This window comes from Telopea speciosissima, chromosome 1 (assembly GCF_018873765.1).
Source record: "Telopea speciosissima isolate NSW1024214 ecotype Mountain lineage chromosome 1, Tspe_v1, whole genome shotgun sequence".
Lineage (NCBI taxonomy): Eukaryota > Viridiplantae > Streptophyta > Magnoliopsida > Proteales > Proteaceae > Telopea > Telopea speciosissima.
Window position 1 is genome coordinate 25188393 of NC_057916.1, and position 17551 is coordinate 25205943.

The 17551-nt window shown below is 39.5% G+C and overlaps 2 protein-coding genes across 2 annotated transcripts in view; both read right to left on the bottom strand.

The window, feature by feature from the left end:
• LOC122670896 (cationic amino acid transporter 7, chloroplastic-like) overlaps nucleotides 1-17551 on the bottom strand; it is a 51723-nt gene that overhangs the window by 33870 nt on the left and 302 nt on the right. The window contains exon 2 of the mRNA XM_043867923.1: nucleotides 15463-15466. The gene's annotated coding sequence lies outside the window, so the exon portion shown is untranslated. The remainder of the gene's footprint in view (nucleotides 1-15462; nucleotides 15467-17551) is intronic.
• LOC122670904 overlaps nucleotides 2857-17551 on the bottom strand; it is a 40455-nt gene continuing 25760 nt past the window's right edge. The window contains exons 5-8 of the mRNA XM_043867931.1: nucleotides 17332-17457; nucleotides 8541-8711; nucleotides 3225-3284; nucleotides 2857-3134 (exon numbers count right to left, since the gene is read on the bottom strand). Coding sequence (XP_043723866.1) covers nucleotides 2994-3134; nucleotides 3225-3284; nucleotides 8541-8711; nucleotides 17332-17457 — 498 coding nt within the window. The 3' untranslated portion in view covers nucleotides 2857-2993. The remainder of the gene's footprint in view (nucleotides 3135-3224; nucleotides 3285-8540; nucleotides 8712-17331; nucleotides 17458-17551) is intronic.

Genomic DNA, 17551 nt, shown 5'->3' on the forward strand with positions numbered 1-17551 from the left:
TGTCCGTATCCGTTTAACACTATCTGAATCCGTCCGATAGCTAATCGGATGCGGATGCGGATATAGTACTATCCGAGCCGAATCCTATCCGTTTACAGCCCTATGCACTAGTGTGCGAGCTAAAGAGAGCTCATGAGGGGTATCAACATCAATGAAATTTTTTATTTCATGGAAGCTGGATAACAATTTTGCACACTCTTACATCTAAAGCGCTATCAAGTACTTGTTTATTTTACAATAAATAATATCTATGATAGACTTTATAATTGAGATAGATCGTTGACTTTGACATGTGACAAATAAAAAATTATTTAATGATATAAAAAAAATTAAATCAAATCATCATTCATCATGGCGGACAACTAGCAACAGACCCAGTGCTCAAAACCTTTATGAGGATAATCACATCTAGGGGTATCAAATGTTTGGTCATATTTTTTGGTGGAAGTGTTTTCTATTTGGGAATATGGCTCTTACACTCACACGGGGTCAATGGGAAGAAGTGCGGAGGCATCAAATAGGGCATCATTTGCATATTTCATGGATTTGGGTGGGGTGGTTATTTCGTCTTCCATGCGTTTAATCATAGGACATACACTCCTTGACAAAATTTTTATTTTTTATTTTTTAAACCATCTCCAAAATTGTTGTCGCTTACACCTAGCCATCAAAATCGCTCTCTTTCTCTCTAGAACCCCATGAAACTTTCAAAACGGAAACCACATTCTTTTGGGGGGGTTCCTATTATCTCTTATGAGCACACCCCTCAACCCTCTCAACCCATTTTCCAAGAGATTCATTAGCTTTTCTCAATTCCCCAGTCAAGACAGAAGTGAGTTTGGGAAGAGAGTTGGTGCCCATTCCTCAATCTCATCGACTTCTTTTAGCCCCAATCTCTTCATTACATCTGTTACTAATCGCAACTTTTGCCACCAAACAATAAAAGTTCGGCTTGCGATTATTCCATTGGCAGGTGCGTTTGGGATGAGAGTTGTTGCCCATTCCTTGATCCTGGATTCCAGTGCTATGAGAATGGACGAACAGATTACACCTATCTCAAGGCGATGTCAACCCAACGGCTATGATCTTCCGAGGTAGGGATTCTTGTTCTTCTCCTCTCCGTTTTATTTATTCTAGCTAATTGCTTCTTCCTGTGATTCTTCCGAGGGTTCGATTCTATATCATATTCTTTCAGGGACTCAGATTCCACACAAATCTTTCTTAAATTTTTTTTAAAAAAAATAAACTTCCAGTAAAAAAGATTCCATTTAATAGGTAAAATGATTTTGATACAGAATCTTGCTTCGGATCAAGAGAAAGAAAACAACATAAGTCCTTAGGTTTCCATTTTAATGGGTAAAATAATTTGACACAGAATCTTACTACGGATCAAGAGAAAGAAAACAAGAGTCTTTTTTTTTTAAATAAAATAATAAAACAACAGGTGGAATGAGCGAAAACAAATCCTATAATTTACAAAAATTTGTTTTTCCTAAGGGCGCAGTGGACATTTTGTACGACCTTGCGTTTACGCAGCAGGAGCCGTGCGCCACACACGACCAGGTAGCGTTCTTTATTGCAAATATTATTTAGTTCAGTATATTTAAAAATAGTAAGAATTCAAAAACAAAAAAAAATATGGATTTTACATGTCTAAAATATAAGATTAAAAAATAAATTATTCACACATAAATTGAAAACTTATTACCTAATTAATGCCTGGATCCAAAATTCAAAGCAACTATAACATCCAATTATTTAAAATTGTGAATTTATTATCTTTTCATTTATGAATTAATTTTGACTAAAATAAAGTAGACAATTAATTCAATTGACCTGATTATGAGCAACTCTCTGATGCAATTTAGAGCACAATATTATCAAATAATTTGTCGATAGGAGTCAAGATACACAAAACATGGTCAATTTGTAATGGGCAATTATCACCTCATGCATGTCCGTGCTTAATTCTCTACTCACTAATGGACCTCGATGATTCTTGTTATTGTAACCATATGAGAGTAAGACTGAGCACCCATCACTTATCATTCTTAACAAGGCTAAACAGTAAAAGCTCACCTAACCAGGCAGTAGTAAGTTTCATTGAGGAATACCAGATGCTTTTGAGACGGGACGGGACAGGCCAGGCTTGAATGTTTTGCCACATAAAGGAACGATATTTTTTCTTGTTTCATTTATAAGAAAATCTTCTTGTAACCAAGGTTGGTGAAAAAGAAGTTATAACCTTAACTTTTTTTCCCCTTTTAACACTTTTTTTTTTCAGTGAGGGTAAGATTGCATTATTTCTCATGCAATAATAGCTCCTGATAGTGACATAATGGTGAAAAAAAAAAAAAAAAACCCCTTTTCTCTATAACTTACAAAAGACAAGGAGCAATAAAAAAGAAGGTTTACAACTCCTCAGTTCATCGCTTTGGTGACAAGAAGAAGCACACTTCATTAATTTATAAGAGTTTAAGACCAAGTAAACCGAAATGGAGATTTTATAGGGTTGTGAAATTTAGGAAGGATGAAGAAAAATAATCCAAATTGAGAAGAATTTATTAATGCGCACTTTGACTGAGCACCTTACATTTACTCGAGCTAGACTAATTTACAATAGAGAAGGTAAATTCATGAACCCAAATTCTGAAATTGCAGGGATCACAAATGTTATAATCTATACATTTCTGAAATAATTGAATAGATAAAAGATGCAAAAAAGAAGGGTCCAGTTTCTCAACATTACATATCTAACAGAGTTCAGAAAAGATGGGCATCCTTCAGTCCACTGCGAGCGAGGCACGCCGCTTCCAATTGTTCAAAACTCATTGGTGCGGCCCTGGATTGCCAGATACAAGGAATGAACTACATATATGACCATCTGTTGTCAAAGGGCTTCAGAATCACCACAACAGAAAGAAAGGGATAACTGGGAAAACAACTGTCTGGTGATAATCCTGACCTATTGAAGACGCACTTCATTTTGATGGTTATACATTGTCAGGGTTGATACTGGTAAGGCTGTTATCCTCCGCATTCTCATCAGAGTTCATTTCGCTGGAATCCATTTCTTTGACTTTCTCCAGCTGCCTCAAAAGATCTAACCTCTCGGAACCATATGTGGAGGGTATCTGCAGAAACACAAACAGTTGGAGCTTTATAAATACTTATGATTCAGGAAGCATTTTCTTTTGCAGATGCTAGGATTAGAAGCCACATACCAGAGCTGGTACATATCTTTGAATAGCAGCCAACATGGCAGCGTGCCCAACAGCTGTAACCTGTAAATTATGAAGTTGTGGTTTAAAGAAAGGTTGACAATGAGACTGGAACAACATAAAGCCGCTTCTACTCAACTGTAATTTACCTTGAGGCAAAGATACAAAACAATGATAGAGAACTGTCCTACAAAGAGCCATTGTTTTGACTTTGATCACACAAGAATAGGTGAGATAATTGATAAACACTTTATGCATCCCAACACAAGACTAGGTGAGATAATTTAATACACTTTATGCATCCCTAATACAACTGGATGATCATTCCAAGGGACCTGTTATCAGGATCATTGCTCATAATTCCTTGTCCATTCAGAAGGAGAAAAAAACAGATTGGACTGCACAAGATAAATTAATACACTGCTTTTTTTTTGATGAATGATTATACACTGCTTGTATGGCAGTAACCCCGAAATTTCCGGTTGCACCACTCATCATTTATTTTAATTGAATGCTTGATTTTATTTAAAATTTTTGAAAGTCTTCACAGCCTGAAAAGCCGATCTGTGATCCATAAGAATTCTCTAAACAGTGATGCATGATATGGCTGCACAACATAATATCTCAAGTAGTAGGTGAGTTGGTATCTCAACTACAGGTGGGAAGATGGTAGCATCTAGTTCAGGTCTCTTTGGGGTTCTGGGTGGAAGCACTGAACCCTGCACATCATCATTCCCCCACGTCTGAAGGAGCCCAGTGGCTCAACAGAGAGAGAGAGAGAGTTGGGAATCACCTTACCCGCATTTGTCAGAACTACTAAATTGGATACTACCTATTGGATAGTCAAAATCCAAAGAACATACTGAGTAATCACGACTGTTAGATTACAATGGTAGAAAATGTGAGTGATTCACAAGCACAAGAATTGGGAATCAAAGAGCTGAATTATGGTAAATCTCTTTCTACTTTGTGCAGCCAGAACTCCACATTGCATTTTAATGGTTCAAAAGAGCTGTTGGAATTATATCTGAACTACAACTCAGCAGAAGATGGCCACTAGTTCAATTCAGGGGGTCTATGCATAGATGGGAGACAAATGGTCAATGTCGACATTTGAAAAACAGAAAATATAGTCAAATAACATCGTGAAATCATGCTTCATGAAGCGAAGGCTGAGCAATCAAGAAAAAGCACATCTCAGGGTGCACATGTTGAGATGAATTAATAGGTGAGAAGTCGAGAAATTTGAATAAGATGATAGTCATGACAAAATACCAAGGAAAGCGGGCATTCAAAAAATAGATGGTCCGTGTCTTCCGTTGCGTTCCAGCAAAGACTACACGAAGGGGAGACTGGGATCTGGCGGTGACGGAGGAAGGATTGCGTTGGGAGGCAGTTGTTGAAGACACGCCAAACAGTGAAGCTGTGCCGAGGGATGTGGCCCTTGAAACAGAGAAGCTTTCTCCAGGGGGCTAGATCACTTCTAATCCGTACAAGGTTCCAAGCATCTTTTGATTTAAAAATCCCCAAGGGTGAAGGAGTCCAGGAAACACAATCGCACCTCCCAGTCCTTCTAGGAATGGAGGGCAAAACATTCCAGGCTTCCAGAAGAGCCGGGTGGGAGGTGGATGGACGACACCAATCCCCATTGGATAAGATGTCAGCAACCTTGGATTGTCTGCTAAGGCCAGAACTATATATAGCTCTGTTGCTGGCCGAGTGAATGAGGATACCCTTTGGGAGCCAGTGATCCAGCCAAAGGGCAGTTGAGGAACCATCTCCAATCTTGGACTGAATTGCTTTAAGAGCCGTCGACCTGAGAGAAAGGATTTTGCGCCAAACCCAAGAAGCATCTGAAGAGGAAGAGACTGTCCAAATAGAATCAGATCGCAGAACTCCAGAGGAAAGCTAGTCAATCCATATGTTGTTCTCTTTAGAGGCTATCTTCCAAATAAGCTTGATAATCCCTGCAGAATTCACATCTTTTATACGGCGGAGACCCAAGTCCCCCTCTTCCTTTGGGAGGCAAACAGAAGCCCAGCTGGTGGGGTGAAGGAATCTAGTAGTTTCAGCCCCTTTCCAAAGGAAGGAAGCCATAAGAGACTCTAGAGCTTTGATGGTTGAGGATGGAAGACCATAAATACCCGTCCAATAAATGTAAGTAGATTGGAGCACAGACTTGATGGGAACTAGACGGCCCGCATAGGAAAGCAACTTGCCCTTCCAAAGTTGAAGTTTTTTCCTAATGAGGTCCAGCATAGGCGAGCAGTGATGGGCTGTGAGCCTGGCTGGAATCAAGGGAAGCCCCAAATATTTGACCGGAAACTAACCAAGAGAGAAACCCGATATGCCCAGCAAAGCACCAAAGTTGAAGTTTTTTCCTAATGAGGTCCAGCATAGGCGAGCAGTGATGGGCTATCTTGGGATTGAGGTTATTAGAAGTAAAAAGGGGATCAACCTATCTCAGAGGAAGTATGTGTTAGATCTCTTGACAGATACTGGTATGCTTGCCGCAAAACCACTGGATATTCCTATGGATCTTAATAACAAATTTGGGATTAATAATGGTGAAACCCTTAAGGATGTTTGTTCCTACAGAAGCTTAGTTGAGAAGCTGTTATACTTGACTGTCACTAGGCCAGATATATCTTATATTGTTGGGATTCTCAGTCAGTTCATGCAATCCCCTTGTAAGTCCCATTGGGATGCTGTTGTTCGGGTTCTTCGGCATTTAAAGGATGCTCCTAGGAAGGGGCTTATTTATCGTCTCAATAGACATATGGAGCTTGTCGCATACTTTAATGCAGATTGGGCAGGTTCGTCTAGTGATCGTCGGTCTATCACAAGATACTGTAAATTTGTTGGAGGTAATCTGGTTACGTGGCAAAGCAAGAAACAGACCATGGTTGGCTAGTCCAGTGCAGAAGCAGAGCATAGAGCTATGACTCATACAACTGCTGAGTTGATATGGATCCGGCCACTACTCCTTGAGATGGGCTTTCTGGTTCCAACTCCTATGAAGATGAATGGTGACAACCAGGCCGCTATCTATATTGCCAGTTATCCGGTCTTTCATGAGAGGACCAAGCATATTGAGGTGGATTGTCACTTCGTTCGCAATGCCGTCTTGAAGAAATTGGTCGAGACACCATTTGTTTCTTCGTCTGATCAATTAGTTGATGTGTTCACCAAGTCTTTATTTACCCCTAGTTTTCGTTCTTGTTGTAACAAGCTGAGCATGGGTGATATATACGCTCCAGCTTGAGGGGGAGTGTTAAAGTATTAGTACTAGGGGCAGTTTAGTCTTTTCCCTTTATTTCAGTCTTATTGTTTAGTTTTCTGTAATATCGTTTTATGTAGGGGCATTATTGGCCTAAACATAATTTAATGAAATTATAAATATATTAGGGACAGGCCAGCGATAGCTCTCTAAGTTCTATCGCAGTCTCTCACTCATCTTGGAGACTAGCGGCTCTTTTTCTCTTCTTCTTCTCCATCTTTTAATTCTGGTTTGATTATATTAAATCTGATACTATAACAATAACATGGTGAACATGGTGAACAGTAGTAAAGTTTTAGCTCCATAAACCCTCATTAATCAAACACCTAACCTATATAATCACATTATTTAATATATGAAGAGAAGAATTAGATACAGAAGCACCACTAGGCTCAACAAATGTTTTTTCCTTCCATGAGAGCGGAGATGCACAGGCATGGAAAGAAGAATTGAAGCACAGAATCACATTTCTATCTTGAGGGAAGCATCATACCGTTCTCTTTCTTGTGTTTTGAAACGAAGGACAAATCAATAACCAGTCAGTAACCAATGCTTGAAGACTATAGACAGAAGATTGGAGAAGATGGGAAGAATGTAGCTGAACCACAATAGACTCAGCTTGGTCTATCGTGGTACCCTGCTCCTTTAACAAAGCTATTAAACTCTTAGTAGAAATCCTACTAAGAGCCGATGTCTAATTACAAGAGAAAAATTAAGAATTAAACTAATAATAAAATACTACAACAAGAATTAAGCTAAACTTATTTCACGATAGGGACACTCTCCCTATCATGACTAATTACTAACAACCCATGTGGTACATATCTTAACATGCTTTTATTGTGAGCTCTTGTTAGGGCCCATTTCATCGATTTGGGGCTATTTTGCAAGGTCAAAATTTATCTACTTGGTGAGAATTTTGGGGCTGTTTGAAAACTTATGTAGTTATATTTCCAAGAAGACCAAGATCTTGTGCTCCCAAGCTGTTTCAGGAAAGTTGACCAATATATTGGCACTTTGCAGGGGCAAGATTTCTATATTAGGAGTTCTAATTTGATGGCTTTAATTTCCCCACTAGGACAGTTCGAGTGATTAATTCAAAGGCTTTAATTTAAAGTCTACATTAGAAGTGTATATTTTTATTGGGAAAGAGAACACCACCCGGTAGCGCAGCGTATGCCGACCCTACATCCTGACACACGGGCTCGCGAAATGACTACCGCACCCCTTGGAACCCCGGAAATGACCAGGGGTGTGGGGATCACTTCGCGCGCCCTTGTGTCAGGGCACAGGGATGGCATGTCTCGCGCAACCGGGTGGCGTTATTTCTCCCATTTTTATTTGTTTCGGGAAAAGGTTAAGAACTCACTGGAGTTGTAAAATTTGTGATGGGGACAAAATAGTAAGATTTGAGTCTTACAATTCAAAATCTGAAAGACGAATCTTACATTGGTTTCTAGTAATTCAGTTGGTTCCAGGTATTTTCTAAATGCTATTTTCTAGGTTTTAGCAAGTCTCACTGCAATCAGAGAATCAGTAAGAAGTGTTACTAATTTTACAATCACTGGAAGCCTATAAAAAGGTAAGGTGATATACAATGCATGTCACGGTGATTTTTGGCATTGATGAAATTTGGAAGCTGAGTCATTATTACGACTTTTCTTCACAAAGTTGGAGCTGTGTACATGACTTTGGATTTAGTAGTAGCTAAATATCATAAGAGTACTCTGTTCTAGCTAACTAGTTTTCCTTTTCTACTTGAATCAGATAAGTCCTACTTTCTACCAAAAAAAAAAGTTTAAGTCCTACTTTCCCTGCTGTTTCTGAGTTGCAGTAGCTGAGATTTTAATTGATATTTTGAAACTTCAACTATTGCTGAATCTTTGTGGTTGGGAGAGGCAATATTTGAAGAAACTTATGTTTCTCCTATGTTGTGGGCCCACTACATGCAAGATCCTAAATATGTCCTGCATCAGAACAAAGCAGACAAACTGAAGATTAATCATTGGAACAAGAGAAGAAAATAACATAATACTCACAGGAAGAAGCATGAGAATGCCAATAGGAACAACAGAAGCCAAGTCAGTCAAGGTTCTCCGAAGTGCTTTCTTTTCTTTTTCTGTTAGTTCATCTCCTATAAGAGCCCTCCTGAGAAACTCCACAGCAGCACCTACATCAATAGCTAGAAGCTGTGTACCTTGCCAAACATCCTGTTCATCCAAAAATGAGATAATTATCACTGAAATGGTAGTCCAGCATAAGTGATCAAATTCATAATCCTATAAACGTAGAACCTCTTATGGAAGAGATAGAATCAAATAGTGAAATAACAAAACCCTAATTATAAAAACTAAATTCTTAAGTATGGAAACCATAATTTTATATGCTTAGTGAAGGAATAAAATTTTCTAATATGACAACGATATCCTGTTCAAGTTCATCTACTTGCTTTGTCAAGTTCATCAGCCACATTCCACTAGCGAAATAACAAAACCCTGATTAAAAAACACTAAATTCTTAAGTATGGAAAGCATAATGTTATATGCTTAGTGAGGGTATAAAATTTTCTAATGTGACAATGATATCCTGTTCAAGTTCATCTACTTGCTTTGTCAAGTTCATCAGCCACATTCCACTAGAGGATAAAACTTGACTGGTCCAAGTTCTATACGGAGCTAATGTCCAGCCTTCTATGATCAATAAATAATTGTCCCTTTGGAGTAGGTAACAGAACAAATGGAGACATCATAACATTTTTTCCTTCTTTTCTAATTTATCAACTACTAAACTTAAACGATTATAATATACTAGAGGGTTTTTTTCTCACTTGTCACTGCTTTTTTCTCCATTCAATCAATTCTCTCTCTCTCCATCCTTCACACACACACACTGCTAGTTAGCAACCTTCAAATCCTAGCTGAATCTTGAAAAACTACTAACCCCTTCTCTTTATTGATCAACCAATCCAATGTTATGCCACTATTATCAAAATTTCACGTCTCCTTATATCCAAAAACATTATTTTAATCATCCCTGCAACAATGGCCTACTAGTGCTTAGAAGGTTTTAGGGGCAAAGCTGAAAGACTATCTATCTTCCACCTATGATATGTGGATGACAACACTATCCTTTGTAACACTAGCCAGGAGAGCCTCCATTATCTCTGATGTACTTTTATTTGAATTGCAGTAGTTGCAGTCTAAAGATAGTCTCAAGAGATGAATCTCAATAAGGAGGATCTCAAGAGACGAATCTCAATAAGGAGGAACACCATTCAGGTGCTTAAAACTGAAGAACTGAATAGAGCTCAACTTAATTAAGTCTGTCATTAGGGGGCCTCTATGTGCCCCAATGTGAGTAAAGGCCATTGCTTTTTTCTTCATTTTTGTAAGCATTCTCTTCACTCCGTAGTTTTCTGGTAAAGCGATGCGCATGAATTCATGGAAGTGGCAAAATAAGTAATGGAAGCTACAAGACAAGTGGGTTGCATCGCATGGTAAAGTGGTGCAGGAGCACTTCCTTGGATGAGCCCAAACCCGTTAGGAACCCAAACTGAGAACCGGGTCCAAATTTGGGTCTTTGGTCTAGTAGGATATTTAGGATTTTATTAATTTCTATTTTTTTGGGATACTTTATAATTTTTACTTATCTTTTTATTAGAGTTAAAGTTATAGGAGATAGGCTAGTTTTTTTTGGATTCTATTTCAGTTTTAGAGTTTAGGTAGGAGTCTATTATTTTCTTTAAATACATGGTTGTAACAAGCAAAAGACAGATTTGAATGAGAAAATTTGGGTTTTGTTTACTATACCGGTGTGGTAGGCCAGATTAAAAGAAAAAATAAGGTCGTGTGACCTCTTCTCTCTCCCCTACGACTTGGGGTTTTTCTTCTCTCTCTCTCTCTCTCTCTCTCTTCCTCATCTTCTCTCCCCTCCACATCAATCTGTTACTTCTTCCTTTTCTTTTCTGTTTCGTTTCCTAAAACTATCACCAATACACCCACACAAATTGGGCTCGACCCTCCCCCTTTCCTCTTCCTTCCTGATGCTTAAGTCGAAAGAACCATAGTTCAAAATTTCGCCGAAATCTATTTCGCTAGTTTCGACATGCCCGAGACGAAACAGGAGCTGAAACCCAGAAGCAACAAAATTTTGGTTACAAAGATGCACTGTTTCATCTAAACTTCACGTGGACGTAGTCGATCCAACCAGTCTCATGCACACCATACTGAAACATCTGGATGCTGCACCCAATCCACCCATGGGTGTCTCTTTATCACAGGATGAGCTACTGATTCTCAGGCATCTGTCCCAATCACATCAGATTCCAACTTTGCTCACTCATGTATTCCTTTTGGTGGTCACTGTGCCTCAGTTGTATCCCGTCCTTGGATATTCGACTCAGGCACTACTGACGATATGGCTGGTTTCCCCAGTTTATTCTTTTAAGTATTCTTCATGTTCAGATAAAGACAGCGTCTGAGCCATTGATGGTTCCCTCTCCGTATCTGGAAAGGGCTCTATTCAGTGTTGCTCCTTGTTATCTTTATCCTCTGTGTTATATGTTCCTAATTTCTCTACTAATCTTATCTCCATTAGTAGTCTCACTAATGATTTGAATTGTAAAGTCACGTTTTTTCCAATCCATTGTGTCTTTCAGGATTTGGTGACGGCGAAAACAATTGGCAGTGATAGAGTTCATGGTCGTTCATACTTGCTAGAAGATGGTCTTCCTTCATATTCAAAGATCATCAATCAGGCACATCAAACAGATTCTACACAATCCGCATTATCTGGGTTACATCAGTGGCATCGGCGTTTGGGTCATCCCTCCGTTTGGCACTATAGCCAAAGTTTTTCCTAGTTTATTTCAGCAGTGTAATCCGAATAATTTTTTCTGTGATGCGTGTGTCTTTGTGAAGCAAACCCATGATGTTTATCCTAGTTCAGATAATAAAAGCACTGCTCATTTATTTCGATTCATTCTGATGTATGGGGGCCTGCCCACTGTGTCTCTGTTTATCACTGGTTTGTCACCTTTATTGACTGCCATACACGAACTACTTGGGTTGCACCATAAAATTGAGATTTTTCAAATGTTTCACAGCATGGTTCAGACACAATTTGATGCCAAAATTAAGATTCTTCGAAGAGATAATGGTAACGAATATATAGAAGGACCCTTCCAATCTTATCTTGCCGATTAGGGTAATCTACACCAAACCAGTTGTGTTGATACCCCTGCTCAGAATGGTGCGGTGGAACGAAAGCATTATCACCTGTTGGAAGTTGCTCGCTCCCTCATGTTTGGGATGAATGTCCCTGCTCAATATTGGATTAAGACCATCCTTACAGCTGCCTATCTCATCAACAGGATGCCCACCCAGGTTTTGCATTTTCGTTCTCCCCTTGATATGCACCAAGGCTCTTCTTCCTTCATCACGCCTCCAAAAATATTTGGTTGCATTTGCTTCGCCATGAATCATAGTCTTCACGGCACACTTGATCCCAGGGGTCTCAAGAGCATTTTTATTGGTTACTCAGCTACACAGAAAGGATATAAGTTTTACTATCAACCATCTTGTCGTGTGTTGGTAACCATGGAAGTGGTTTTTCATGAGTCTAAAGCCTATTACTCATCATCGGCACCTCTTTAGGGGGAGAGTGCTATACCTAGGGAAGATGTGTCAATTGTCTTACCTCTTAACAGTCCGTTGTTTCACGAGGATTCTTCTATTGAGAAGGAGGACCTCCCAGTTCAAAGGGAGACAATAAAAGGGAGACAAGTGCTAGACCACTACAAGTTTATGTTCGTTCTCAGAGTCAGCAAGTAGATACCACCACCGCTGTGCCTACTCTACCCAGCCAACCGCCATCCTCATATCTAGGATCCACTTCGTCTGGTAATTCTTTTCCTCCTAGTGCTAATGATCCTTCTGTTGATTTACCTATTGCAATCCGAAAAGGAAATAGGACTTGTACCCAACACCCTTTTCTCTCATGTTATTTCATACAAATCTCTGTCCTCATAATTAGCAGGAGGCTTTGGCAGATCCACAATGGAAAGACACTGTGATTGAAAAGATGAAGGCGCTTGGGAATTATGACACATGGGAGTTAGTGTCTCTTCCTTTATATAAGAAACATGTGGGTTGCAAATGGGATTTCACAGTTAAACAAAAAATGGATGGAATAGTGGACAAATATAAAGCCAGGATTGTTTCCAGTGGATTCACCCCAACCTATGGGATTGATTACCAGGAGACCTTTACTCCAGTCACAAAACTGAATACTATCCGGGTTATCCTTTCTTGTGCAATTAACCTGGATGGGAATTGGAACAACTTGATGTCAAGAACTCATTTTTTCATGGCAAGCTTGAGGAGGAGGTGTTTATGGAGATTCTCCCTGGTTGTTCATGCAAGGAAACTTAAGGGAAAGTTTGCAAACTGAAATAGGCGTGTTGAGATGGGCTACTTTACCCGATAGGGTAATTTAGTCCTTATTGTTTTAGTTATTTTATATTTTACTTTTTTCTTCTTTTCTGTGTTTTCCCTTCTATCCAATCTCTATTTGGGATTCCTAATTGTAGTGGGAATTCCTAATAGGAATAGGATTGAGGGGGAATTCATACTTTGATTGTAATTTGAGATTATTATAAATAAGGGGCTGGATGATCGATTGAGGTCATTCAAGCATTCAATTCCTAAGGCTGTTAACAAGGCGCAATATGGGCTGAAGCAATTACCCAAAGCTTGGTTTGGACGCTTTCATAAGGCTATGGTATCAGTGGGATATAAAAACAAAGGTAATGCTGATCATACGTTGTTCATCAAGCGGTCAAGCGATCACATTACAAGTCTTATAATATATGTTGATGACAGTGTCGTCACTGGGAGTGACCCAGCTGAAATATCCAAACTGAAGGCCTATTTGGGGATGGAGTTTGAGATTAAAGATTTGGGAAAGCTACAAAACTTCCTTGGCATTGAAGTTGCTCGTTCCACATGAGGTATTTTCTTCTCAAAGGAAGTATACCCTTGATCTCCTATCTGAGACGGGGATGCTAGGATGCAGACCTACAGATACTCCTATGGAGGTTAACGCTCATCTCAAGAGCAAGGATGGTGAACCAGTTGATAGAGGTAGATATCAAAGGTTGGTTTGGAGATTGATATATCTCTCGCATACTCCGCTAGACATAGCCTATGCCGTGAGTCTGGTTAGTCAGTACATGCATGATCCCTATTCCACACACTTGGAGGTTGTGTTTCGTATCTTGTGGTACTTAAAGTTTCCTTCAAGGAAAAGGTGTGCTTTTCTCGCCTCATGATCACTCGCAAGTTGAGGCTTTTACAGATGTGGATTGGGCAGGTTCACCTGATAATAGGAGGTCCACGACCTATTATGGTACCTTTGTTGGTGGCAATCTTGTCACCTAGCATAGCAAGAAACAAGCTGTGGTTGCTAGGTCTAGTGCAGAGGTGGAGTTTCCGTGCTATGGCCCATGGTATTTGTGAATTATTGTGGCTTTAGAGTCTTCTATAGACCTAGGTGTTCCTGTCTAGCTCCCACTGATGTTGTACTGCGACAATAAATCAGCCATTAGCATTGCTCATAATCCAGTTCAGCATGATAGGACGAAGTATGTGGAGATTTACCGTCACTTCATTAAGGAGAAGTTGGATCAGGGCGCTATTTGTGTTCCCTTTGTTAAGTCCGGCAATTAGTTAGCTGATGTTTTCACTAAGGGTCTTCACCAACTTGAGGGTAAGTGTTATAATATGAGTATAAGGGTATCCTTGTACTTGTACCAATTCTCTTCTAATATAAATAAAGAGGGTTGTTGTCATATTGACACAAGCCAATTGATTATTCCCTAAATCAAATCACAATGCAAAACAACCTGCGGTGAGAGCAACTTGCAACCAAATCGCAGAGTTTGGTGAATAATTTCAGAATTACCTGAAAACTTGAAGAGATCCTTGAAAACCCAGATTTTGGGTGATTTTTAATAACACAAAAACCAATGGTCAAACGGACCCAAACTTGAGGTTGAAGAACCATACTAATGAGGGAAATAATGCCCTAGAATATCAGGAAGATCTGATTGATTGATCTCCAAAACTGGGCAAAATCGATTCTGCCAGAAAGTACCAAAAAAACAGAGTACCGCCAGCCAGCCAGGAGAGTTTAAATTACTTTGCAGCAGATGCTTGGATCAGCTTCATACCAAGGTCGAAGGACCTATCTAGAGAGGGATTCAATGCCCTAATATATTAAGTTGATCTGATGGACAGGTCAAAAGTAATTGCAGAAGCAAACTCTGCCAGAAACCTTTAAAAAAAACAAAAAAAGCATATTGCAGGCTTCAGTTGTTGGTGGAGTAGGATCTTCATAGCAGTAGGAAACCCTAGTTCTTCATTACATCAAGCTTTGTAGAAAAGAAAAAAAATACCGCATTAGTTGCTGTGGACCAAAAAGGAGAAATCCAAAGAGGATTCTCAAGATAAAAAGAATATGGTAACCACCGGATCTTACTGCTCTGATACCATGTGAGTATGTGACAATACCAAAGCATTAACAACCAGCAGCAGAAGAGAAGGAAGAGAAGTTGTATGAGAGAAGAGAGGAGAGGAATCCTGCCCACAGTTTGAGTTGTGAACAGACTACTCAAACTGTGGGGGTAAGGGATTTATTTATAATGAATAGAAAACCAATTACAACTTAAGCCCACCGACTCTAAGTAAAATACCCCTCTAATACCCAAAACACCCCTCACAACTTAACCCCATAACTAAGACTGACAGAACATATAAACCGAGACTAAACCTTAAAAGTTACTATTTCAGTTAATAGACATTAATTAGATTTTAGTTATGTAGATTTCAGTTGTTTTCTTGCCTTTTATTATTAATTGTTGTACAAAGCCCTACACTATGCGTGGGGTATCTTTTTAGCTACTTTCCTTATTTTGTTAGTTTACCAGCAGTCTATTTATTTGTAGGAGCCTTCAGTGCTCAACATGATTTGAGAAGTTAATGGAGTTTGATTTGATGCCATGTTGCTATGTGAGAGAGTTAGAAGAGATTCCTTGAGGTCTACGAGAGACAGCCCCAGGCCATAGATGAGACGCCTTGGTCATATCTCCCCCCCCCCCAAATCGTATTCTTCTTCTTCTTCTTCTTCTTCTTCTTCATTGAGTTTTGTTTCTATTTTCATTACCCTGCAATAAACAAGCAAACTCGATTTCGAGGCCGGTTTCGGTCAGGCCCAAAACCATGACATGCTGGATCTCGTTTCAAGGTTTCGACACTGGGTTGAAACCTTGGGCCTGTCGAAACCCAAGTTTCAACCATGGGTTTCGTTTCGGCTAGGTCCGAAACCGATACAACTTGGAGATTTCTGTCAGTTTTGACCAAGATTTAGATCCATGATCAGAAAGTGTCGAAGGTTTGTTTCTCCACTGTTAAGTGTTGCTGATCTACTGAAGGCTCGGTTATCAAGATCCAACAAAGCTGGTCCTTGAGAGTGCAATCTCTTCACTGCGGTTCTACTGTATTGGGGATATTCTGCAGCCGATTTCAAACACCAGGAACTCCAGATCAGTCCATTGGTTGCAGCCCAAATTTTGACAGTAAAATACCCTTCTTAGCCCCCCCCCTCCCCTCTATTTGATGGTGAGTTCAACCCAGTACAATGGCTGGATTTGGCTATAACAGTGAGTTACTATTTTGAAGCCTACTTTCTAATTTTGAGTTTCCTTGATATCTGTAAATCCTGGCAACAGATTTGGCTAAGATTTTGAAGAGACACCCCATCATAAGAACCCTACACTCGACTAGACTGGTTACCACATCAGAAGAGTCTAGTTATCAGTCAGTTTCTAGTCAAAAACCTATATTCTGTTATCAGTCTAGTTACTGTTTCTGTTATCAGTCTAGTTACTATTTCTGTTATCAGTCAGTAAGGAATGAGCGTATTGGAGCTGACTTCGGAGTTGCCCCGATCAATGACAAGTTTCAAGAGAATCGTTTGAGGTGGTACGGTCATGTTCAATGGAGGCCTAGGGAGGCCCCAGTAAGGAGGAGTGATATGATCCCGATTGAAGGAGTCAAAAGAGCTAGGGCCAGGCCTAAAATGACCATAGGAGAAGTTGTGAGGAAGGACATGCTCAGTCTAGGGCTTGTACCAAGTATGACCTCGGATAGAGCCTTTTGGAGGCCAAGGATCCATGTAGCAAACCCCATTTAGCTGAGATTTTCCTGACTGGCTGGGCTGAGCCTCATTCCTCTTGCCTACATTTTCATTTTTTTTTTACCTTCTATCTTTCATTTGTCATTGTCCAGTTTGCATTGCTCATCCTTTTATGTTAGACCTCAGTTTTCCCTACTTTGTTTTGTTGAATCCATATAGCCGACCCCATTAAGTTGAGATAAGGCTGAGGTTGTTGTTGTTGTTGTTTCTTCTGTGGATGGACATCAACCAAGGGTGCTGTTAAGCAATGTTAATAATTCTAGCAGTTGAAACACCCTAATGTTCACCTACTGTTAGGTATTTTCTTTAAATTCAATTGCTGGAACTGGTGACAGATTGTATTGTTGACAATATTGAAAGATCCTATTGTGGGTTAGTTTATAGATGTCTAAGACCCAGCCCTACATTAATCAGACTCAAATTCTAACATGTAGATCTCCTAGTTTGGCCATGGAGACAACTTATAGGTCTCACTGCCTATCTTAGCAAAACCTGCATGTTTCCGATGTTTATAGACCGTGGTTACTGCATATACTACAGACTACCCTTAATTAGTTAAAGTCACAATATTCATACCGTGCTAGCTTCTTTTAGCTTGTCAATTGATTTGCCAATGATACTTTCTCTCCTTTGTACCCGAAATAATTGAGCGTCTCTACTTTCAGCATCATAACTGGCATTGTTGTCAGCAATCTTAATTTCCTGAGAGCAGACATAAATATCTCATTAAAAATAGTAAACAGAAGAAAACATAGTGAACTATACGCATAACATACATCAAGACGGAGTCACATAT